The sequence below is a fragment of the Pleurodeles waltl genome, chromosome 2_2, assembly GCF_031143425.1.
Source record: "Pleurodeles waltl isolate 20211129_DDA chromosome 2_2, aPleWal1.hap1.20221129, whole genome shotgun sequence".
NCBI lineage: Eukaryota > Metazoa > Chordata > Amphibia > Caudata > Salamandridae > Pleurodeles > Pleurodeles waltl.
In genome coordinates this window covers 542,900,463-542,925,721 of record NC_090439.1, presented here as the reverse complement: position 1 = coordinate 542,925,721, position 25,259 = coordinate 542,900,463, and the positions used below count along the sequence as shown (strand labels likewise).

The 25,259-nt window shown below is 45.0% G+C and overlaps 1 protein-coding gene across 1 annotated transcript in view; it reads left to right on the top strand.

Annotated features, from left to right (window-relative positions):
* The window catches only part of CDH2 (cadherin 2), a 276,482-nt gene that overhangs the window by 32,900 nt on the left and 218,323 nt on the right, over positions 1 to 25,259 (top strand). The window contains exon 2 of the mRNA XM_069220067.1: positions 665 to 776. Within this exon, the coding sequence (XP_069076168.1) occupies positions 665 to 776 (112 nt within the window). The remainder of the gene's footprint in view (positions 1 to 664; positions 777 to 25,259) is intronic.

Here is a 25,259-nt window from a genome sequence, read left to right as displayed (position 1 = left end):
ACTACAGAGCATCGGTCTTCAGGGGTGATAGTAAGGACGCACACCTGTGGCTCATAGCCCTCTGGCTGCAGGAAGGAGTTTCAGCTTCACATTAAGGAGAGTTTGGAGCTTTGCCCTGGCCTTGGAGTGCCGGCCAAGAAACAAGTAATTACATTTTCGCGTGAAATTGTGTAGGCCGCTGCTTAAAAGTACATCTGTGTTATTGCCTGAAAAGCCAAATTCACCTTACACAAACCTTCACAAAAAAACGCACCACCTGCAAACGTTAAACCTTTGGAGTGGTTGCCGTCTCCTGTTACAGGCCTTGTTGTGCCTGCGCCGCATAGAAGTTGGCATAGCGGATCTGCAGCGTTTATGTCTGCTGCAAGGAGTGTATTTTGTCCTCCCGTGATTCCACTTAAGGCCCGATGACTGGGAAGTTCAAATGTTCAGTCGCTGGAAGACAGACCGTGCAGTATGTAGGTCTCGCCGGACAAGTGGGATTTGTTCCTTCCATTCCAGTTATCAAAAAGTTTAACCTCCCTGCCCTGCGATTTCTAATTGCCGCCATTAGAAACAAAGAGCTGTTTGTGCCAATAGTGGAGAATGTGGGCTAATGCCAAGGGGAATGTCTCTGAGCCGCAGCCCTTGCAAGTATTACATGAAATGTTTTGTTGCTTTTCAGGCTCCAGCTGAGGCTTCTGGTGGGACAACAGTATGCACAACAGGGTTCCTAAAAGATGTTTACCACACCACCGTCTACAGGAACGTGCACGAAGGACAACCCCTCCTAAACGGTATGGAAGTACAGATAATCCATAATTTATGTTCCCTGTTTATTTGTAAAATGTTATTATTTTATCTACTTCATAAACCAGATACTAAACTGGTGCCCTGGGACAACCAAGGAACTCAACATTTGAGAAAGTAAATAAAATGGTGATTAAAACACACACCACCCTACCATGTTTGTGATGCTTTAGTGAGAAGGGCATGGCAGGGACTGTTAGTAAATCACAGCCTGACACAAACCCTGTTTTGACGTTTGCAATACTACCACCGTTTCTATCACACAATTTAACTTCTCGCCTGAAAAGTGCCTTTGAAAAATGTGGGTTCTGAAACAGCCTTGCCCCCTTCAGGCATGTGGAGCCACATTGCGGAACAGAGCATGGGTATTCCTGGCTGGACTGTGCCAAGAGAAGGGGCAGGCAAGTAGCAGTGGAAGAAAGACTGCTCATGGGTAACAGGCAATGGTCTACTTTATTGTGTCACGGTTATGCTTGTGAGATTCAATGTATCTCTTTTTAAGCAGTTAGAACCTTTCTACTCAGGTTCTGCTAGTAAATGACTTTCAAGCGGTCCATGTCTGTAGAGTAGACTAGATTTCTTGGTGTTAAAGTTTAGCAAAAATATTATCTTAAATGTGCATGGGGGGGCACCCTTTTGTGACCAGATGATGCTGATTTTCCCACCTCACAGAATTTGCTGACAATGGGAGTAAGTCAGCATCAGCAAGATGTCCTTAATTGTGGACAGTGGTGACAATGTTCATAATGAAAAGTATATGTGATTTGAAGTTCTTCTATATGTGGGGCCACTATTTGTTGTCTGCCAGCGTAAAGGGATCATTGCAAAGGATTATACAGTGTCCATTTTTGGGATTGAGGAGACAAAAGTGAAAAAATGGGGACATAGGAATTACTTCACAGGGAATTTAACACACACTGGAATGTGGGTTTGATGATAGGATGTTTGGCCACTCCAGGGTGGCAGGGGTTGGTGGATTCCGACATTTTAGGGCAACAGAGGGAAGGGATGAAAGTGGTGGGAATATGCATTTGTGATGTTTGTGGTATTTAACCGCATTACGTTTTTCCACTGTCAGAGGTGATTTTTGTCCTGCTTCTGTATCTGGAGGGAGTTCCCTAGTTCACAGCTTGCCTTGGCAAGATCCGTTCTGGGTCATGGTGCGGTTTTAGCATACCCTTTATTGTCAGGACTGGTTTCCCTTGAGGACCCCTTTAGCAGCAAATTTTAGCAAGCTAATGCTGTCTCTTGATTTTACGCTACCATTCTCAGTTAGATTTTACTAATAAGAGACAGCATTTGTTAAAACCCTAGACAAGACCAGTTTTTGCAAGAATACTGACTGCAATTACCATCAACTTTTACTAGAAAACTAACCAAACTTGTCAGACCAGGAGCTCTAAGAAGAGTGTTTTAGCAGTGTCCATACACCTAAAAGCACCCTCAGTTTGCAGTGATTAGGAATGATTAACACACCCGCCATTTAAGACAGATATTTGGCATTAACAATAAAGGATAGGGACATACCAAAAAAGTCAGTCCGATAAGTTGCAGTATCTTCAAGTCACGTGAAGATTCTGGTAAAGGGGGGAGACCATTATACTTTTCACTGCTTAAAGGAATATTCTTACATAAATAAGGATTTAAAATGCACCTAAGAGTCCTCCTACCTGGGGTACAGAGGGGTCAGTGGTTGCACTTGTCAGTCACCCACCAAAGAATGTTCAAAGTGTATTTCAAACATGACCATGGGTTCAGGTGTGCCTCAGATGCTAATGTCGCTAAGGTAGGCGGTAGGCATTGCCCCTGTACGCAGCGTGGTTGAGGAGGTGAAAATCTGGGTGTTAAGGTTTAAACATCCGATTTAAGGTATAATTCGAACAGAACAGAGCTCCACATTTAATTGTAATTTTTATTGAGTAGGCACATATATAGGTCCTTGTGATGAACTCAGGCACTGCCTTGTCTGTGACTTGGTGACATCTGATATCAGTTGCTCCAACTTGTATTAGGAATGGGCCCCTTCGAACCGACCTCCATGTGCAAGGATCCTGCGGCTGCTTGAGAGCTCCAAGCGGTAAATATTCACTCTGCTTGCCTGCTCGCCTGGAAGCCGTGAAGCTGCTTCAAGAGATTAGTTTCAGGCCGCTTTGAGTGCATTTTAAATAAGGATTCATCTCCTTCCTGTAGCCGTGTCTCGCGCATATAAATCTGTCTTGTCGAATCTGGACTTCTAGATGAAGGTGCAAAACAAATGGTTCCTTGAGACAAAAAGCTATAGACTTGATTTAACTCGACTCTGTGCGGCGATAGCTCACATTAATGATATTTTCACAAACCTGCTTTCCATTTTTCAACCATAATTGAAACCTAAATGGGAAAAAATGGATTATCTCAGAGTATTTCAACCAGAGGCATCAAACGACGCCAGTGTTTTAGACCGTTATTAAGAGTACGCACTACACCTATATAATTAACTTTGCAAAACAAGCTTCCCGAGAGCTGTCTAGGGGAGGGGAGGACTTGCTTCTCGAAGCTTTCGCTGCAAGGCAGAGCGGGGTGAATCTTTCTGGAGAAAGGGGTCTCGATGGTTTATTCATCTGATGAAATGCCAAGGGGTACCAAGTCATGGGAAGGCCTGTGACCTGTCTGAAAAATGACCCAGGGAAGAGGGAGCCGTCTTCGCTCCCAAGCACCGTCCTCTGACTAGACCCATTGTAATGGCTGCGCCTTCAGGAAACCCTGACAGGCCTACAAGCCTATCATTTTTGGTTGCGCGTAAACATACAGTGTATCATTGAGTAGCTTTTGGAATCGACTTTAATTGCCCTGACGGGTTAAAAATACTGTCATTATCAAAAGCCCCTTTTCCGGTGATTAAACTGGATGCAGATGAAGGGGCTTAGTCATAGATGCTTGTGATTCACCTTTTTAGTTAGGAAAACAGACACTGGGACCAAGTATAATATCCGATTCTGACTGGCTGGTGACTGAGCAATTCTGCGATTGGTCTTGTCGTGCCAGGGAGGTTTCTCCTCAAAGGGAGGTCACTGCATGGCTGGGATGCTATTCTGCCGAATATAGCTCTGCCTAATTCCAGATTCAGATGATGTCTGATTACAACTGGTAGTAAAATATTGATGTGAGGACTCAAATAGTATACTACTGATAGGAAGTGTATGGCAGACACACACGCATTGATAGGAAGTGTATGGCAGACACACACACATTGATAGGAAGTGTATGGCAGACACACACGCAAAACAAATATATTGGATATAATTGTCGTGATATATATAAAGTGGTACTCGGTACAAATATCAGTTTTTTATATTGTTTACGTTTTTTTTTCTTAAACTTGTCTTGATGAAATTAAATTCGTGAAGTGTTGTATTCCATTACACTATTCAGATTGTATCTACAAATCTTTCTCAGTGAAGGACTTTTCGAAGTCCATAAATTGCATTCATGGTTCTTCGACTCTGACAATTGCTTTGTTAGAGATTACTTAGCTGATTCGTTTTTTTTCAAGCACGAGGCTGCATCCTAATGAGATGCAGATAATTAATGAGGTCAGTTTGTCAGGTCTCGTGCAATCCAAATGTTTGTGCTCTTGTACACGAGCACTAGGCACCAAGGCTAGGCTCAGAGACAGCCGCCTTGAGCCACAACACATATTTCCTTTCGATAATTAACAGGCTGTTAATTAAGGTACATGTTCTGTATTATCTGCCTTACTTATTTTTTACTATTATTATTTTTTTCATACAAAACATAGAATACTATTATAATCAGATGCAGAGTCTTCTGTGCATTCGGCATCAAACATTGCAGAGAAGATATCCTGAAAATATATATATTTTATTACGCGTGGACTCCTCAGGGCAGATTTACACGAAACCTGTTACTATTACAAACAACAGACATACTTTCTCCAGGCTCCAGTGTTGTCTTTCATTTTAAGTGGATATATTTTGCAACCTGCTCGTGTGACCACTAATCTTTAGAAAGGGGTGGTGAGTGTCCTTTGGCCTAAGTATATGAGACCCCAGCCACAATCATCCATCTCATATTGGGCTAAATAGCCATACATCGTCTTTGCATGCGAACAGTGGAAACCATTTTCCCTACAATTAATACAATTAATCCCTACATCCATCCAGTATTTACAGTTAAAAGATTAAAAAAGAATACCGGTTCTTTAGGTAGGCATTGTGCTTTTATAATTGGATAGAATTGTTTCCTATGTTAAAAACTGATTCTAAGCATAGGTAGTAGTTATAAATATATTTGCTCTGGGCTTGTGTTAGAAGTACACTTTTTTTTTTACTTAAGATGGGTAGAGTTTGTAAATAAACCCAACTCTTTAAACACATGTTAAAAATAACCACCAGTCCGTTAACAGAAAATCCTCAGTCTTAAAATACCAGACTGAAAATGTAAGCCATAACTATTAACTCAAGTAGCCTTAACAAGACAGAACAATTTTGTTGAAGGTGCTGACATAACAGGGATTACTTCAAAATATTATGTCTTTTATAGTTGGGGTGGGGTGGGGGTAGGGGCTCAGTTAACGATTTAACTTTAATTCTATATTGCCTTTACTGTGAAGGAGTACAATAAAAGAGTCATTACACACAGTATATGCCTGTCACAATGTAAAACCACGAGAGAAATTTGTGTAGACAGGGCAGCAGATGAAGCTTGATGGAGATCCAAGCTGTAATTTGGGCAGGGGATGTAAATAGCACAAACGGGAAAACACTCCTGAGGCTCTAAAAAAACCTCTGGTCTAAGGGAAGAATAAGACATCACCAGGTTATAAAGCATCACAGTCTGTGCAGTGTGTTAGCCCAGAGCCTACTTTTTCTGAGTGAGCGCCAATGCAATATCCATTGGTTGAGAGCGAAGCCCGCATTTGGGGTACAGTTGTGTCATAACCCTCTCAGGTGAGTACTTTACTGGGCAGAGTGTTTTTGCAAAGTGTGCGGGGGTGGGGGACTGTCTCTGTTTCTCTGAAACTAAAAGCCACATAGCTTTGCTCATTCTGAAAGAAACCGTAAGAAAATGGACAATGAGCAGACATCTTATAAAATGGGACCCCTTGCGCTTGGGGATAACAGCCTGAGCCTTTTAGGCCTCAGCTGTAAAAATGTGTTGTTATGAAATACCGTTTAACATGCTTTCCTTGCAGCCGCCATCATAGGCAGCAGTGACGCGATGGAAACCCTATATCCTTCTAGCTTTTATGAGTGGGATCAACTGGAACACACATGGGCAGAGTTATAAGGTGTTACCGTGGACTGGACGTTTATTGGGCAACTGGGGCAGCATTTGTCCAAATTCCAGACCGTCGTCATTTTGCAGAGAAACCTAGGCCTTCCGCATCCTGTCATGGTACTTCAGCGTGGAGGTCCACGCTCATGCACATCTTGTTAACATGCAATAATGTTTGAAATGTTTGTAAAAAAAAATATCGAAATGAAAGGCCTGTTATGTAATAATCGCATTTTCTAATGTATTTTATTGGGGTTTCCTGCAGGCCATACGGTTTGTTTCTGTACTGGGTTGTAAAGATGCAATGTAAAGAATCCTGTTACTTTCTCAGGTCTGCAAGTTACTATCTTCTTGGACGGTATTCGAATACCACTTATTGACTGTCTAGTTTGATTGTCCTTTATTCCTTGAGTAAGCCTCCAGATAAAGTGGATTATGTTGTGTGAGGATGTGCCTTGAACATAAAAACTCATTTATCGTGGTGCAGGCAGCGCGTTACCTATTGAGATCTTGTTATGTTCAGGGAGGAGCCCTACTGGTGTTGGTGTGCTGCCTCCTGATTTTTAGGTTGATCCTAGACAGTGCTTGCACTGTCAGGATGATCTGTTGTATGTACTTTGTGGGCTCTGACTCCTCCCACCTCTTGTCAGTTGTCTAATCCGTTGTCTTGTAAAGTTCCTTGCTTGCCAGTGGGTAATTTCTCTCCCTGGTCCCTCATTTTGGTAAGTTGTTCACTCCCCTGGAGTATTGCCCCAGGACCTGTTGGCTGCCACTAGTTTCTATTTCACTTTCTGCTCAGGAACTATTTTGTTTATTCAGAACAGCTCTTCACACAGCGTGGCGCCGCCATGCTTCCTCTGCTCTTTACTGGTGCTGCTCGCTCTCCTCCTCCTTCTCTCGTTGGCTCCCCTGGTACTGCTGATTGCTCCCCCTCATTGGGCTACAGCTAGTTTCTCCACTCAGTCATTAAAAGTAAAAATACTTTAATAAAGGTATTTTGGTGGCTGTGCGCCTTTTATTTAATCAGCACGATCGCCGCGCTTTAATGTTTCACCTTGGGGGTACGCAACAAACTTTACTTTTTTTACATGGCACATGCTTATTTTGGCCAGCCCATCATGGCTACCGCCCTAACAACACAGCCTGCTTTCGCTACCTTTCCCATCATGGATACTGGCGTCGCCCTGGAACTATACACCCTAAACCATCATGGCTGTGAGGCTGTTGTGCTGAGAGTGGCAGCCAGGGCAGGGCTATGGAGCCCCCATGGAAATGCAGATGCTGCTAAGGTTGTCTCTCTACCCGCAGCAGCATGTGAATCGATCCTGGAGGAGTATGTGAACTGTGCGCAAACGAGAAGTCCAGCTGCGTTCTCCGGTTTTAGCCTCCACCCGGGTGAGTTGACCATCATGCATGAGCTCATGCCAGAGTCGAACAGGGGTCTCTGCCTCTTGCCTTCGGAGCAGGAAAGCAGAAGAGAGTCGAACAGAAGGGTGGCCGAGTTGCATGGACATCAATTCACCAAAAAGCCAGGGGTTGCAGAAGTGACACCACACGACCTTTAACCTTCACTTACATTCACACATACTCACACAAATTCACACTTACATACACTCACATAAACACATTCTCACCCACAAGCACACACACAGCATACATCTAAATGCATTTTCACCAACCTCAGCTGCCATGGAAGGGCATATTTCAGCTAATTGTACTCCATTTTTATCACATTAATAGTGAATGATGTGCTATTATTCAATATTAGTGTGATTACAAAAATTGACAGAATACAAAGAAAGCGGAGCCCCAACTGATATCCATAAGGAGGGGCTGTCTCTGTGTTCCTGGTACTCAATTTCGCCACCTCTGAAGCCAGGGTTCCCAAAAGCAGTGCCAGGGATCGTAAAGGGCAAGCTAGGGGTCACAGCCTCGACCCCTGGCAACCGCTAAATGACATCCATGCCGAGGTGAGCCTGGGGTGCATGCCTTTTATGGTGTGTGCCATTAAATAAACAGAGGGTAACCCATTAGTAGCCACAAATACCTTGGTAAATCATATAATGCAACTACAGTGGTCCAAATGGCAAATCCTTAACACAAAAGAGATCTCAATGCTAAAAAAAAATGAAGCATCCATTCTTTATGTTTTATTTTCATCAATCATTTTTATGGTTTATTTTCATCAATTTAAAAGGCTATACAACTTAATTATATGTACAAAACACATTTAAAATCAGTTAGTTGCCCCAAGACACCCAAAATAGTGTTGAAGAAAAGTTCTTGTGCAAAAAACACATTTAGTATTAAGATACAAAGTATTTACACTGGAGCCTGTCAGATGACCATTTTATAACTTTATATATCACAATTTAGTGGGGGTAAAAGGGCCAGAACACTTATGCCCCTTGTTGACCAACAAAGAAAACCAGTCCAGGCTCAATCTGTATTGTCGATGTTTCGACCCGACAAAATATATAGGGCCCACTCTCTGCCTCAACTGCGGGTCTTACTCAGAATATCAACCATATAATGGAGCAACATCCGGTTCATCATCCTTAGTATGCCGCAGAGTGGTATATCCAATTTCTACAATCCAGGATCTCAATTCCTTAACTTTTTATAAAAGGAGACGTATCCTCATATAGCACCCTGTTATCCAAAATCAGGGAGATCACATCCACAATGTTCCAATGTTTATACTTCAATCCAGACGGACACCTTTTGTTTTATAAATTATGTGCACGGCATCTGCTGTACTGTTAATGCCATTACCGGTCTCCTTTTAGCGTGGTAGGTGGGCATGGTCCCTAGTGCTTTGGGTTAGATGTGGTCCTCCTACTGTGGTTGATTTGGAAGATGCACAGCAGCGGCGGGGCTGGGTGCACAAAAGCAATTTTAAAACTGGTGTGAAGTAAACAGCAGTTCACAAGTAATCAATCAATCAATCAAAAGATTTATAAAGCGCGCTATGTACCCGTTAGGGTTTTGAGGCGCTGGGGGGGGGGGGGGCTGCTAACGTTCGAAGAGCCATGTCTTGAGGAGTCTCCTGAAGGTGAGGAGGTCCTGGGTCTGGCGAAGAGAGGTGGGGAGAGAGTTCCAGGTCTTGGCGGCGAGGTAGGAGAAGGATCTGCCGCCACAGGTCTTGCGCTGGATTCGGGGGACGATGGCGAGGGCGAGGTTGGCAGAGCGTAGTTGACGTGAGGGAACGTAGAAGTTGAGTCTGGAGTTCAGGTAGGTGGGTCCGGTGTTGTGGAGTGCCTTGTGTGCGTGGGTGAGGAGTTTAAAGGTGATCCTCTTTTCCACGGGGAGCCAGTGGAGGTTCTTCAGGTGGGGGGAGATGTGACATCGGCGGGGTACGTCGAGGATCAGGCTGGCGGCTGCGTTCTGGATGCGTTGGAGTCGTTTGATGTCTTTCGTTGGGATGCCTGTGTAGAGTGCGTTGCCGTAGTCGAGTCTGCTACTGACGAGGGCTTGGGTCACTGTCTTTCTGGTTCCTGTTGGAATCCACTTGAAAATCCTGCGGAGCATGCGGAGGGTGTTGAAACAGGAAGAGGAGACAGCGTTGACCTGTTTGGACATGGTGAGAGCGGAGTCGAGGATGAAGCCCAGGTTTCGTGCGTGGCTGGCAGGGGTGGGTGGCGGGCCGAGGGCGGTGGGCCACCAGGAGTCGTTCCAGGCCGAGGGGGTGCGTCCGAGGATGAGGACTTCCGTCTTATCGGAGTTGAGTTTCAGGCGGCTGTTGCTCATCCACTCGGCGATGGATTTCAGTCCCTCGTGGAGGTTGGTTTTGGCGGTGAAAGGATCTTTGGTCAGGGAGAGGACGAGTTGAGTGTCGTCGGCGTAGGAGATGATGCTGAGGTTGTGTTGGCGGGCCAGTTGTGCGAGGGGGGCCATGTAGACGTTGAACAACGTTGGGCTGAGTGAGGAGCCTTGGGGGACGCTGCAGATGAGGTTGGTGGCTTTGGAGCGGAAGGGTGAGAGTCGGACTCTCTGAGTTCTGTCGGAGAGAAAGGATGAGATCCAGTTGAGGGCTTTGTCTTGGATGCCGGTCTCGTGGAGACGGTTTAGTAGGGTGCGGTGGCAGACTGTATCGAAAGCGGCTGATAGGTCTAAGAGGATCAGGGCTGAGGTTTCGCCGTTGTCCATTTGTTGTCTGATGTCATCCGTGGCGGCGAGGAGTGCAGTCTCAGTGCTGTGGTTTCGTCTGAAACCAGATTGAGAGGGTTCTAGGATGGCGTTGTCTTCTAGGAAGTGGGCGAGTTGTGCGTTGACGAAGTATATTTCTTTCTTCATATTTGTGCATGTAACACAATCCAAAAAGTGACGAGCCTGTTTCTGCCTGCTGTTTCTGTAGATGTGCGGATAATAAACAGAAGGCTCAGGCAAACAGTCACTCGTTGGTTAAAAAAGCAAAGTATGTTTCAGGTCCTGGGGTTTCTTAAGTGATTGCTTTAATGTCATAAGTCCTGCGCACCTCACATTACCTTTATTTACATGGCGCACACATTTTTGGTTGCTTCCTGTACCGTCACAGCGCGCAGAGGAACTTAGGGGCCTCTCTAGAACTTTAGAGGTGCTCAGGGAGGTTGCAGTAGTTTAACCCTTGCTTCCCCTTAGCTGGGAAGAACAAATGGGGGAATCGAGCCCAAGCCATTCATACTTTCTCTACATGCCATCACCCCCCCAAACCTGGCAGTCATCTGCTCTTTGCAAAATGGCATGTTTTTCATATCATCGCACATCCATACACACACACTTTCTGTCTCTTTCTGTATCACTTTACCATGGTATTTGTATTTTTTATTACAGTTTGGTTTTGCACAACAAATTACCCAACGGCATGAAGGCATTCAGGGCGTAGCTTGGTCAGTAAAGATTGGGGGTGAATGGGGTGTGGGGGGGAGGTTAGCTTCAGATTTCCAAACAATCACGCTGGCACATATTGTTGAAATACATTATACAACAAGCAGAGCGCACAAGAGGGGCTTTAAGTCAGCAGAAAGGGAGAGGAATGCATATTGGTAGGGGCAGATTTATGGAAAGTGGCGCTGCACAGAGGGCACTTTCCCAGCACCCCTCTGTGCCACTGTACCGCCACAGTACTTCAGTGTACAGCAGAGGCCACAAAAAGATATGTTGTAAAACATTTGGTAAAATAATGTAAAGACCACGCCTGTTTTACCACAAGGAAGAGAAAGCCACATAGACACCAAAACTGAACAAATAGAAAAATCTGATTTTGCTTTGCTCCTCCTTTGAAAAATACCACATTTAATCAAATCCAGATTTGTTCCAATCTTTTCAATAATGGTAAAAAAACTCATCCTCTCCTATCAAAGTAGGGACTCAGTCTAGACTACAGAGTGTTTATCTCTGCAAAGCATACACACAATGTCACAATGTGAGACATAAGCTAACAACAAGCATTTGCAATGCAATAGGTTTCGCATTTGCTTGAGTTACAGCTATTGGCGTTGTAAGTGCATTACTGGAGTTTTCTTGTCACATAAATTGGTCAACCCTGCCTCATAATTTGGTCCTCTCTGCCACATAATTCAAGTGGCCCTGCATATAACTAACAGTGTTGCATATCAGGCTGGTTGATCAGTAGTCGCTTTAGCAATGGGAGGCCCTCCAAGCGCTTGACTCCCGATAATATAAACACAAACTACAGTGTTTGGTAATGCCCTCAGGCTTTTTTAATCCCTAGTTACATCCTAATGTAATTATCCTGTTTTAAAATATTTGTGGCATCTTTTCTGCAATTTTTAGATGGCTTTTTAGTTGGAACAATAAATACATTTGAGTTGATTTGATGTTATGCAGCCAGTAGATCCCATAGCTCTTCTGCATTCTCTGCATTTAATACACGTGGTTGATTGAAATATACACTGTGTTGAATCAATTGCACTGACAGAACCTCTCTTTACAGAGTTTTTTTCTTAATTTAATAAGGTGTGAGTGACGCCATTTCCCACGCCTGGAACAATACACTTACTACAGTTGGCTGCGGATAAGAACCCTTCATTCCTGCCTGTTATTGCAGAAACACTTGATTTATCAAATGTAATTTACAGCTTCTTGCCCTTTAGAATGTATTTCAAATATGCCTCCTGTTATGTTATGTTGATTTGTATAGCACACTAATCACATGAGATGGTATCCAGGTGTTGGGTAAGGTGTGTGATCCCCGGATGCTTATATGAAGAGCCAGGTCTTTGGCTTCTTGTGGAACTCAAGAAGTGAGGAGAAGGGTCTGATATATTGAGGGGGGTTGTTCCATGTCTTGGGTGCAATGTAGATGAATGAGCGACCTCTAGTTTTGGCTTTGTGGATGTGGGGAGTGTGTGCAAATGAGTGTCTCATGGGTTGGTGAAAGTGTATGCAGTATTCTGATCCTGTGTGGAGTAAGGCTTTATATGTGTGCGTGAGAAGTTTGAATTGTCTGCAGTTGTGAATGGGGAACCAGTTAAGCTTCCTGAAGTGCGCTGTGATATGGGTGCGGCGTGGTAGGTCGAGTATGAGTCTTGTAGTGGTGTTCTGGATGGCCAGGACTGTGTGCAGGAGTATTTTGGAGATTCCGGCATAGAGAGAGTTGCCATAGTCCAGCCTGCTGGTGATGAGTGCTTGCGTGACGGTCCCTCTGGTGTTCTGAGGCAACCATTTGAAAATCTTTTACAGCATGCATAGGATGTGGAAGCAGGAAGTGCACCCTGCACTGACTTGAAACGTAATCTTGAGGTGGTCATCTAGTTTGATCCTTAGATTTATTGTGTGGTATATGAGGGTTTGTCGAAAGTCCGATGGCCACCAGGTGGAACCCCATGGGTAGGTCTTGTTGCCAAAAACCAGTACTTCCGTCTTGTCAGTGGTGGGCTTCAGACAGTTGTTTTGCATCCAGTCTTCTACAATGGTCATGCAGTTGTTGAAGTTGGTTCTGGTGATGTCTGTCTTGTCCGTCAGGGACAGTATGAGTTGGGTGTCATCAGTGTAGGAGCTGACAAGGATGTCTTGTGATCAGATGACGTTGGTAAGTGGTGTTGTATATGTTGAAAAGAGTGGGGATGAGGGACAGTTCCAAAGGAATTCCGCATATCAGTTTCTTGGTCTCTCATGTGAAAGGCCTGACCGTTCTTTCTGTGAGGAAGGAACAGACCCATTTGAGAGTGGATGCTTATATATCAATTTTGTGGAGTCTTCCGATGAGGATGTTGTGGGAGACAGTGTTGAAGGCTGTGGAGCCGCTGTTTCTCCTCAGTCCAGGATGTTTCAAATGTTGTTGGTGGCTGCAATGATTGGTACATCTGTGCTCTGGCTCTTTCTGAATCCTGAGTGTATATTGCCTAGAAGATAGTGGAGTTTGAGGGGGGACGTAAATTGCTTGGTAATGGCCTTCTCAATCACTTTGGCTGGGTTGGGGAGCAGGAACAATAGATGGAAGTTTCTCTATTGATTCAGGTCGGCTGTGGGCTTCTTGAGGAGGGTGTTTATTTCAGCCAATGTGTATCATCCAAGAAAGTGGTGGACTCCATGGAGGTACTGATGATGTGGGTCGGGTAGTGCTGATTGGTGATGTTCCCAGGGTGTAGATCAGTTGCGGCTTGCCAAGGTTACAGGGGGCGGAGCGGTGCTGGGGTTGTGGGGTGTTTGGGAGAATAGTAATAAACTTAAAAACATTTTTATTTTTTTTAAACTTACCTCTGCTCGCGCCTCAGCTCCTTGGTCTCCTCAGCAGGCAGGCACAGGCTCCCAGCCTGCCCTGCGGCCAATCGTGATGCTGCTCAGATCAGCGTTAGGATTGGCTGAGAGTGTCCGGCCGGGGCACTCCCAGGCAGACTGGGAGCCTGTGCCTGCTCTCTTCAGCCCAGCAACACAGTGCCAGGCTGGAGAGAGCTCAGTGCGCATGTGTGTTTGGCCAGCCTGAGACGGTCGGCCAAACATACATGCACACTGAGGGGAGTGCTCTGTGCACTCCTCTCCAAGACTGTCATCCTCAATGCCCCCCCCTACTTTTGCTACAAAATGATAATAAACATAGTTTATTATCGTTCAGTAGTAAAAGGTTTGCAGCTGCTGCTGCTGGCTGGGGGGGGGGTGGGGCATGCGACAATCCTCTGCCATAGCAGAGGAGTGTCCACTGGTGTAGAGGTGGTGGAGGCATGGGTCTGCTGGGGCCCTTAAGTGGATGGTCCGCATGATTGCTGGTGTGTCATTTTTGGTGAGGCTTGTTCATTTAGTCAGATGGCTGTCTTTGTTGGTGGTGGGTAGGTTCATAGTGGGTTCTCAGGGGTCAGGTTGGTGTGTGTAGTTGCAGCAGATGTTTGAGATTTTGCTGAGAGAGAAGTTGGACAGGTTGTTGCAGAATTGTGGGGAGCACCAATGTTGTTGACAGTAGCTGAGGGCGAAGTGAAATTCTTAATGATCAAGAATATCTCCTTGCAGCTGTTTGAGCTTCCTTCGATGCAGTCCACTAGTGCTTTTTTCTTTGTGTCTCTGATTTGCTGGCGATAGCATCTGAGTGCCTTGCTGTGGTATTGTGGCTGGCTCTCCATTTCCTTTCTAGCTGTTTACAGTATCATTTAGTGTCTCAGAGGTTGTCTGTGTACCGGCTGGCCTGCTTGTTTGATCTACTATGCTTGCTAGTTTGATGGATGCGAGAGAGTTTGCACAGTTCTTGATCCAGTTGTTGAAGTTATTGATGTCCTCATCAAGGTTGTCTGGGGGTATAGGCTGATCAGTGCTGAGGGTGTGAGCCAGTCTGTTTCTGTGATTTTGCCCCAGCTGCAGCTTGGTGTGCAGAACCTGGTAGGTGTGTTGACTTGAGGTGTGTTGATTTGGAGATGGATGATGGAGTGGTCGGTCCATGTGAGCTGTACGGAGGAGTTGTATTTGATGCTGTCCCTTCTGGTGAAGAGTGTGTGTCCTGCGGTGTGTGTTTGTTCTGTGGCGAGCTGGGTGAGTCTGATGTTGCTCATGCTATTGAGGAGTGCTATGAACCAGGGGTTGTTTAGATCTTCCAGGTGAAAGTTGAGGTCATCAACGATAATGTAGGCTCTGCAATCAATGGTGAGGGGCCGGACAGAATCGGTGATGAGGTTGGTAAAAGTGGCTCATGGTCTAGGTGGTCTGTAGGCAAGGGTTCTGTTTAGGGTGAATTTTCTTGAGATTTTCAGCTTGAAGTGCCGGTTGGTGATATTCTATGAGGATGTTGTGCATTTGATGGATCACTTGTAGATGATAGTGAGTCCTCCTCCTGTCTTGTGAAGGTGGTTCTCTTGAGTGATCCTGTAGCCACCTAGGATTATTGTAACGCTGTCTGGAGCCGATGAAGTGTTGAGCCAGGTCTCTGTGACAAAGAGGATGCCTGGTGTGTTGCTGCTTAGAAGGTCCCATATTTTGGTTGTGTGTTTCCAGAGTGATTGTGTGTTGAGAAGTATGCATACGAGTAGGTGTAGACATGCAGGTTTGCTGTGGTGTGTGGTGTAGGGTGGCTTTGTAGGTGTTTGTGATGTGTATGTTTGTAGGGGATGTTGAGGCGTTTGTGGTATTTGCATGGGGAGTGTGGGTGGATGTTGAAGAACAGGCATTGGGTACAGGTGAAAGCTCCTACCCTGGTGTGAGGTACGGCAGCAGATAGGGGAATGGCAACCGGGGTCTTGCGACCCAAGGAGTGCTGCAGAGTATCCTATCGCTGGGCAGTGATTGAACCAGCGTTCCTGGCTCTGGGTGTGGTCCAGGTGCAGACAGACTTGCCTTTGGCGTACCTTGGCGTGCTTACTGCACGCATCTGTTGCACATCCATGTTGCAGCTGTCATTAAGTAGGTCCTGGGAGGGGAGGTGGGAGTCCAGGGTGCCTTGATGTCATTTCCTTAGCTGATGGGTGATGGGAAATTAAGTCCTCTAGCTTGGCTGCTTCTTTTGAAGATGTTTTGGTGCGAAAACAAGTAATGTTACTTACTGTCCAGATGGATGATGGGAAATTCAGTGATGTCACTTCCTGTGCAGGTAGACTATGAGAAATCCAATGATTTCACTTCCTATGCTGATGGGTGATGGTAAATGAAGTCCTCTTACTTGGTTTCTTTGAAAATGGTTTTGGCAGTGTCCATATGGTCATCAAAACCAAATACTTGCCCTCAGGAATGGGTCTTAAACTTCACTTTCATGCGCCAAAGCACTTTACCTCCTCTGTGCATTCAATGCTCCAAAACACTTTTTCTCCTCCACGCACTGAATGCATTGAACATCACAAGCACCACAACAGTATTGACACTTGACTAAGAGAAAGTTTGCTATGGATCTTCACTCCTGAGGTTTTCATTGTTTTGCCCAAGAACAAAACTGTAAGAAATGAATATTCTTGAGTAGGTATGTGGGGGAACGATAACAGAATTGCTTGTTATAACATGCCCATCTTGACGTTCTCTTCTTTGGTAAATGATGGGTTAAAGACTCTCTTAGTCCTCCTCTTCTTGGCACACTTTCAGCAGAGAGCACACAGTTATGATTAGGGCTGACTTATTGAGAAGTCAGAACTAGGTTTTTGTTTTGCATAGATCAGGTCTTTTTACTCAATTCATGAAAGCTAGAGAGAAGCAGAAGGATCAGAGATGAAAAATAAAGGGGTTCCAACATGGTCGAGTTTAAACTATGAAAATTTTGAGGAGAGGTGCGTGGATCTAAATATGCATATAGCACATAAAAAGCCACATGAATGCAGCCAAGGAAAGGCCTCGGTAGAACTGAGCCAAAAAACAGGTACTCTTGAAAAATGTCATAGGCTCAACTGAGCAAGAGAGCCAAAGAACAGGCAATCCTATAAATGGAGCCAAAACATGACATCCTCTAGGGCATCTGGTGAATTGATCTAGGAAACAAAAATTCAGGTAAAAGGAGTCAAGAAACATGCCACCCTAGGAAGAAAGCCTAAAATTCGGCAATATGATGAATAAAGCCAAAAACAGGCCACAGTAAGAAGGAACCCAAGAAACAGGGCCTCTGAAGAATGGAGTCAAACAACAGATCGTACAATAAAAGCAGCAAAGAAACTGTACCCAACAAACATAAAAGGATTCCATCTAGACAGTGGTGCCAGAAGCAGGCCAGCTGAAGAAGGGTGCAATTGGAGATACAAAAAAAAGGTATGCGAGGAATGGGTACAAAGACAAGCATTTGCAATGCAACGGATCTTGCATTTGCTTGAGTTAGAGCTATTAGCATTGTAAACTCCTAACCGGACTTTTCTTGCCACACAAATTGAAAGAAAAAAGCCGAGCGCAATCATGCTATGTAAGATGCAGCGCGGTCACACTGAAATTGAAAAAAAATCGCGATCTTGCTTTGTAAAACCCAGCGCAATCTCGCTGCATGGAAAATAAAAAGACAAAGTAGTCCGAAAACATGCTGAAAACATGGAGCCTCGTGTGTTCAGTAGTTGCCCGCTGCGCTCGAGGAGGGCTAAACACCAGAAAATGACGTATGCATGCCTTTCACTAATGAAATCAAGCAGATTTTAAAAGGCAAGCCCACAAACCAATGTAAGTGGCTGACGTGACATGGGCGTGCTTATAAGACCAAAGAGAGATTACAAGAGGGAATTGTGCGCTGTACCCCTTAAACAGGAATAACGCCAAGAAATAGGCCAGTGAAGGAAGCCATGAAGAAGGCAGTCGCTGCAAATAGCTAAGAAACAAACTGCCTGACCTTTTAAAAACCGTAGCTCTAATGGGGGGGGGGCTCAATCAGATTATGAGTAAAACCCATACAACATAGTGTTGCCATGTTTGCTGCTTGGAGCATCGTCGGCGCTGTATTTATGTTTTCAAATGAGTGGTTGAAGTTTAAAAATAACGGTTCCTCAAATTTAAGGCGAGGCTGTTATCCTGATTAAAGTTTGAGCATAGGAGAATACCATCTGGGTGTGTGAGCTGTGCCACACACTTAGGCCTTGGCGCCTAAAGAAGTGCAAAGAGCTTGTTTTGCAGAAGCGTTAGATGAAGTCAGCCGTGGGGTGGTGTATTATTGTACAGGCCTTTATGTCCAAGCGCAAGAGAAGGCTATTGGAAACCTAGATTACAAGAGGCAGCCGCACAGCTTGCACGTTTTCACCTTTCGCACCCTTCTTAAGATGCTGCTTCAAGCAGCGGGGTTAGAGCACAGTGCTCTGAATATTTCATGTGTGCAAGGTCTGCACAATCATCGCTTCAGTTTGCGACCTTTCAAGCTGCAAACCTATCAGACTCCTGTTTTTCCCCATAGTACACCGCGCGCTGCCTGGTTGCTTGTTAATCATTTCGGCCTATTATGCGCGCTTGCACAGTACAAGCGCCCGAGATAGCTTGAGAACAGGGTTGTGTTGCTCTGCTGTTCAGCAATCCCGCTCCGTACTTCACGCATGACCTGGCAAACAGTGAGGGGTTTTGTTGGTGCTGATCAATAAATTCAGAACCTTTTGTTTTGTGAGATCAATACACTGTAATGAAGTCGGTGCTCCTGTTCCCCGCTAAGAATCGCCACAGGGGAGGGCGAAGTGTCTATTTTTCTGCTTTAGAGCCTAGAGAAAATGTATAATTTCAAATTGTTTTCTGTTGTTTGGGGCTGGAGCAACATTCATTATTTATAGCCTTTTCTGTGCTATCAGTATGAAGATTCCGCGCATTAACCTCGGGCTTGGAGGGAGGCTCATTCCGCCACTTCCCTCTGCTCCAAGAACACGCAGCGAGTTAAAATGGTCGCCGCCCTTTGTTTGAAAAGAGGATCCATGGACAACTCGGCAACGGTCTTGTCTCCAGTAAAAATTGGACCAGAGCATCTTTTCCATTCCAGTGTATGATTGTGATCAGCGTTCAAAAACATCTTTTAAAGCGGAGGCCAGGCCAAAAAAGATGTTCTTTAGGTTCCTCCAGCAGTACAGTGGGAGACACTGTGCGGAATGGCTGGGGGATGTAGAAGCGTTCACTGGGCACAAGTTTGAAGAAGCCAGCTAGCGATGCATGTCAGATGTACTGTCCTGGCCTCTCTTAATGACCCTCTTTGAAAAGCTCCCTCCCGCTTATGGCTCACGTGATTTAGAGCAACTGGGCCTCAGCATTTGTCATGTGTTCAGCAGATTTCCCATGCTAGTTAATTCTATTTAATAATGAAAATTGCAGTAAAAGAGAGTTGGGGACCTGGTAATTGGATGGCCGTTGCTCTTGAATAGCATAAAAGACAGAGCGAATATCGTTTGGATGTGATGTGAAGAGCTGCTTTGAATTATCATCTAATTTAAAAGAGAATTGAACTCTGCAGCGCTCTTATCCTGTGTCTGACCTCAGTTTGAGTTCCATTTCCATTTTCTTTTGAAAGTACAAAAATTTCCAAAATGATTGCCTTATTTTCGGAGGACAAAGGTGAGCGCCGTCTGTTCTTGGCATGGGACAAGTACGAAGAGTGTCCCCTGCCTATCTGCCTGATTGGACGAAAAGGGCCTTCATTCAGAAATGCCTGACCTGCACTAAGTAGTGTTTTTATCTGCACGAGAGGCATTGCCTTCTTCTTAGGAGTGTACAACAACGAAAAATCAACATCCATAATTTCCATTTCGCAGCTACTAGACATATATTTAAAAGAACTTCAGTGTTCAGCCTTTTTTGAAGTATTTCACCCATTCCTGTTAGTATTAAAAAAAAAAAATTAGAAACGTTCAGAGGAGGAGCCACCTTGCCTAACAATGGGCCAGAATTCCTGTGTGTAAACCCACATGCCCCCTAGGATGTTCATATTTTGCTCTCTCTGATGCAGCACCCTTACATGCACCTACACGTGTGTGCACGCACGTACGCACGCACACACACACACACCTTAATATAACCTCATCCTCGATGGTCGCACTGTCAGGGCTGTTAGGCTTTAAATCCCATCTCCCAGCATACATAGCAGTGCTGGTGCCTGAGTTACACATGTCTTATGTTTTAGAGCCTCAGACCGGAGATATCAGGGTCATCCCTTAGGTTAAGGATATCATTTAGGATTAGTCCTTATGTGAGATTTCATTTAAGGTACCCAGATCATACTTGGGATTAGCAGAGGTGGCTCTTTGCTGTTTGCAAGCAGGCCCTGGTTGATGTTCACTTGTGATGTAGCTGCCAAGGGATAGGGATTTGCTGTAGGGTAGCAGGCAGGGAATGGCTTTTGTTGTGTATTTCCCTTTGCTGTATGTTTTCGGCAACAGATGCTGCTTTGCTATGTATCAGCATGCAGAGAATAACATATATTTTTAGGCAGCTTGCAAGGGGTGAGGGTTTGCTGTTTTCCAGCAGAAAATAATTTACCTTGATGTTGGCTTCCTGAATTCCGCATAAAACCTTGTGAGATCAAAGAAAGATCATCTGCACCATCATCTTCCACACACCTCTCACTTCTCAGAACCCCAATCCAGTTTCACTCCACTTCACCACACTTTCCAAAACCTACAACTCGTCGCCCACATCCATATTAGATACTTTTGTCACATTTGAATCTTCTGTGTCTTCGCTCTTCCGAGATCTTTCTTTAAAGCCCCCCCCCCCTCTATTAGTCTGCTTGTTGCCGTTTTGCACCGTTCCTGTAGACACATTAAAATGAATGTGAGCAGAATGCTGCATCCTCTCACCTGCAACTGAAGGGCTTTGGCGTTTCGAGAATCCCTGGAGGGAAATCCAGAGGGGTGTTTCCTTGAATCCAGGTGGGTGTTTCCGTGATGGGTCTCAAATGTATTCCTTTGCATACCTTAAAATTCCAATGGGCTAAAACACATTCTTGAAAGGTGTAATAATATACAACGCTTATGTGTCACACACGGAAATCTTACATTCTGGCAGAACGTATGCCACTCTCAGTTCTGGCCATCTGTCACTGGCATTAGTGCCCCCCTCCATCGTCACAATTTGGTATAAACTCAGATGAGCCAATGCTGCAAAGTCATCTCCACCGTCCCATGGGATCTAGTCTGAGGGGACTGTGGTAAATACACTACTTCCAAGGCAGGTAAGTGTATCTCATTGTTGGATTTGATTGGAGGACCAGGGTAAATTTGCGTACCCTAGAATACCTATTTGAGAGCTGTCACCGCTGTGGAGCAGATAGGTGGCCTTTTCAAATAATGCACATGCCAGAGAATGAAAGGTCATAGGGATTTCATACGAGAAGGTACATTTAGGTTTTAAAAAATAAAACAGGAGTTTCACTTTAACACTGCAGCGTCCCCGCAGTGAGACTGAACTGAAATGTAATATTCTGACAGATAGGGGTGTCCATGCGGCGACGAGCCCCAAGGTGACCTTTGACTGTGCCGTGCTGTTATCACGAGTGGTTCGATGCCTCTTTGCTCCTGCTCATTAGAGAAGTGCCCTGTACTGAACGCTCCCCAGATAAGAGAAAAGCATGTTCCAACAACGCCAATTAAGGAGAATTCTGGGATGCTTGTGTCATGCGGTGCCTTATAAATCCGGTGGGCTGTGACCTTGAGGATTTCTTTTGTCCTTTTTTTATTAGCTCCCCGGGGTCAGAAGTTCAGCAGTATTGAGATCCTGAACCGCCAGGAAGACACTGTGCAGCAGTATTTGGGTTCCTACATCTTTAACTATATATTTTTTTTAATTCAAATCGGCCTTTTAGCCACGAGGCATCGCCCTTCACAGGACACATCCTCATTCTGAAATGACAAAAGTGGCCTCAGGGTTGTGAGGGAAACTTTTCTCTCAAAGACGAGCAGCGATTGCCAGCAACATTAATTTCCCAAATTTATTAACATGGAATCCAGAGATGGAGCCAAGAATGTATGAAAGGGCTTTGTTCCATTTTAAATACATTTCCATTGCATTTTTTCTGAACATTGAGACTTTTAATATTTTGCCAGTTCACAGTCCGCTCCTAGCTTTTTTTAAGAGGAGCCAGGCATTAGATATTGTATCGCTTTTAGTGAGCAGTGACCTGTTTTCAGACTGTGGTGCTGATGTCATAGTTTGAAAGCGAAATGCATCTTTAAAATTCTTCAAGAACTGCGTGCAGGTAGTTCCACCTCTAGTGGTCAATATAACATATTTTTTGTGCTACTATATTGAGCTTCCAATCTCTGCATAATCATGGATATAAAATATATTTCTGGGTAATATGTTACTCAAAGGTTTAGAAGCCAGTGTATTTTGGTTGTGCATTTGTTGTGTCATAGAGAACAAGTGCCCATCAGTCCGCAAGGGGTTCTTGATGGTTTTCCTCATCTGTGAGGCATCCTGGCAGGCGGCCATTTTGTGATATTGCACTCTTCAGGAAGGGAGCGCAAGATAGATTCGGGTCGCCAGGAAGGCAATATATCAATAGCCATTAGTTTATGTGGGAGTCGGTTTTTATTAGGTGCTCTGTTTTAGTTTTCCGCCCTAGAAATCCCAGACACAGCAGAAACCTGCAAGAGCTCATTACTCTCCTCTCCGCCAGCCAGATCAAAAAATGTAATCGGAGCTTAAAACGCGTTTTCTCTCCTGCTTGGAGTAAATACTTAGAAATAAAAGATAACCTATGCCAGGCGTGGCATTCCTTCTTTTAGCTTCTGCTGCAGTGATTCTGTTGCTGCGCCCCCTCCCACCTTTCATAGAGCCTCACGGGCTTCTAGGCCTTGAAGGTCTGTAGCAGATGTGAGCCGCACAGTGCTGCCCCCGCCTGGCTGCGTGTGTTCTTCCAAGGTGCCAACTCCTGTGCCCCCGTGGCAGCCACAGATCATGACGCGGCCAGTCTGAACATATGTCTCGTAGTTGTAACTCCGAGCTTAATGTCTGTATTGTGAATCTCTTTCACTTCGGGCCCCAATCATTTCACTGCATGGCCCTCAGCAGAACTGCCCTTTGTGAAGAGTTCGGGTTCTCGGAACATATAAACTGTACCTTATTCCATTGATTTGAAGCTGTGGACGTACCCAGTGTGGCCTTGAGGCTACGTTTTTGACAGTGAAGCTTGAATGCCCGAGATTTCAGCTAGGGTTTTGCACTTGACTGAAAATGTACGTTAATAGGCAATTTGCTTTGTTTCTGTGTCTCTGTGAGTTCTGGTTGTGGGAGCCACAGGGTGAGAAGCAGTGGCTACTAGTTCCCAATCGTGGGGATTGGGCACTTACACCTTTGATGTCCAAGAGCTGGGCCACAGTGAGAACATGGCTATCAGACAACAGCACTGGATCCAAAATGTTTTCCCACTCCCTATGAGGTGTTGCCAGGGCATCGGTCACTGAGAACTCCTGGAACCCTGACTTGGGGTTGCAGTTCCTTTATTAGATCACATTTGCAGATTGAGATTGTAGATTCTCCAGAAGCCACTGTGGGACTGATTTTAGGTGGTTCTCCAGTTGTGTGCACAGTTGTAATCTTTGTCTTTAAGTGTCAGCAGGAAGGAGGGGTAAGGCTGGAATTCTCTAGCTCAGAGAAACCCAAACCCAGGCGTAAATGAGATATAAACATTCGCCTACCAACCTGTTGGTGCCAACACGTTTTGGATGATACCGAGAGTGGGAATTGGGCGAAGGCTAACTATGCATTTCGAAAGGAAGAAATGCCCCTTTTATTCTTCCAATAAACAGTCTGACTACTACCAGAGGCATCAGTGGTGTAATGATGGAGCTCTACAATAGACACTGCTTGCCTGGCAGTCCACCTCTGTCCTCCAGTTTGAAATACATCCTCACAGTGGAAATCGTAAGTAGTTTCCACTGAGCGCTCAGTCACCGAAGACAACCCCATTCCTAGTTCATCCTGCAGTGCACATACTGTGTGCATGCACACACTACATCCCCACACACCGGGATGCAACAAAGGACTGAACTGCAGAGGACTGACTGTCAATTTAAAGGGACAAGCCCAGTAGAGGACTTCCTGCACTTGCCAAAGGTAAAAAGGCCTGTCCTATGTGTAAACACATTGCTGCCATTGTCACAGTTTTGCAGCCCAGCTCCTCTAAAAGCTGGGCACCTGGGCACCTGGTATGTCCAGCCAATTAAAGAAAGAACCCTCATTACAACTCTCTGGCTCTCAGACACAAATTGTAAAACAGCTGTCTCTCACAATACATGCATGATGGTTCTGTGCTCCGATTCCAAAAAAAGCCAAAATGCATCAGAGAAAAGTATTTTGGGTATCTCAGGACAGGAGTGCGTTGGACAGTCCTTCTACAACAGCCTCACATTTTAAACATGTGTAATGTAAACATGTAAAACACATTTGTAGACTGTGGAACAATACTACCCCAAATACACCCCCCTCACCTTCGAACCCTAGTTTCTTTATTCCGATTTCAACTGGACCTTGCTGTTCAGTACATACCAACTCGTGACACAACACTGCAGCAGTAACAATGTTTTCCGTAGCATGCTCCGCTGCCCCTTGGAGGCAGATCTGCACAGCGATGACTTAATGAATCTGACCAGTACTATTTTCAGTATTGTTTTATTCTAGTTGTTACGGAATTGCCAGCTGGGTAGAGCTTCTGATTTTAAAAAGTGGGGAACCAGTTTCAAATCCCAGCAGCGGCCCACAATCCTGTGATTCTTGGCAAATTACTCGATGTGCCTAAAAAATGTACAATGCAGTCTGGTGCTGTAATAAAGTGATCGAATCCTCTTAAGCCAGATTCATGCTATAACACATTGCAAATACGTTTCAGGTAAAATTCCTGGCTGCCATTGCACCTTGTGAAGGAATAAACAGAAGAACCAATCACATACTACTGGGGTCCGGGTTCCTTATTACGTTTGCATTGGTGTAAATCCATGAGTGAGACATACAGTGTAAGGCGGAGGCGAGCACGTGCTAAGGTTATGATTATCTGGGAGGGGACAGCGTTATTCGCACTGCCTCATGAAGGAGAGTTAGTGTGGCCAAGAGCTTAAGAAGGGTCCCGGTGGTTTGTATTCTTTCTCATTTGTCCGAATTGGAGAGGAGATTGAGCGACGGCTGAGTATGACCTAGGCAGGCCTCTAAAAGCGTCCAACCACATCGTGTGGAAAGTGGTGCCTCCTTGGAGCCGTTCAGATAAAGAGCTCGTGTTTCTGCCCACTAAGCCAACTAAGTCCCTTTGGGAGGAGGCCGTGGTGAGAGGAATGATTTTTTTTTTATTATTGATGAGACAACCATCTCTGAAAACAGGCTGTGTGTGTAGCATATCAAAAGCATATCTTTGAGAGTGATGC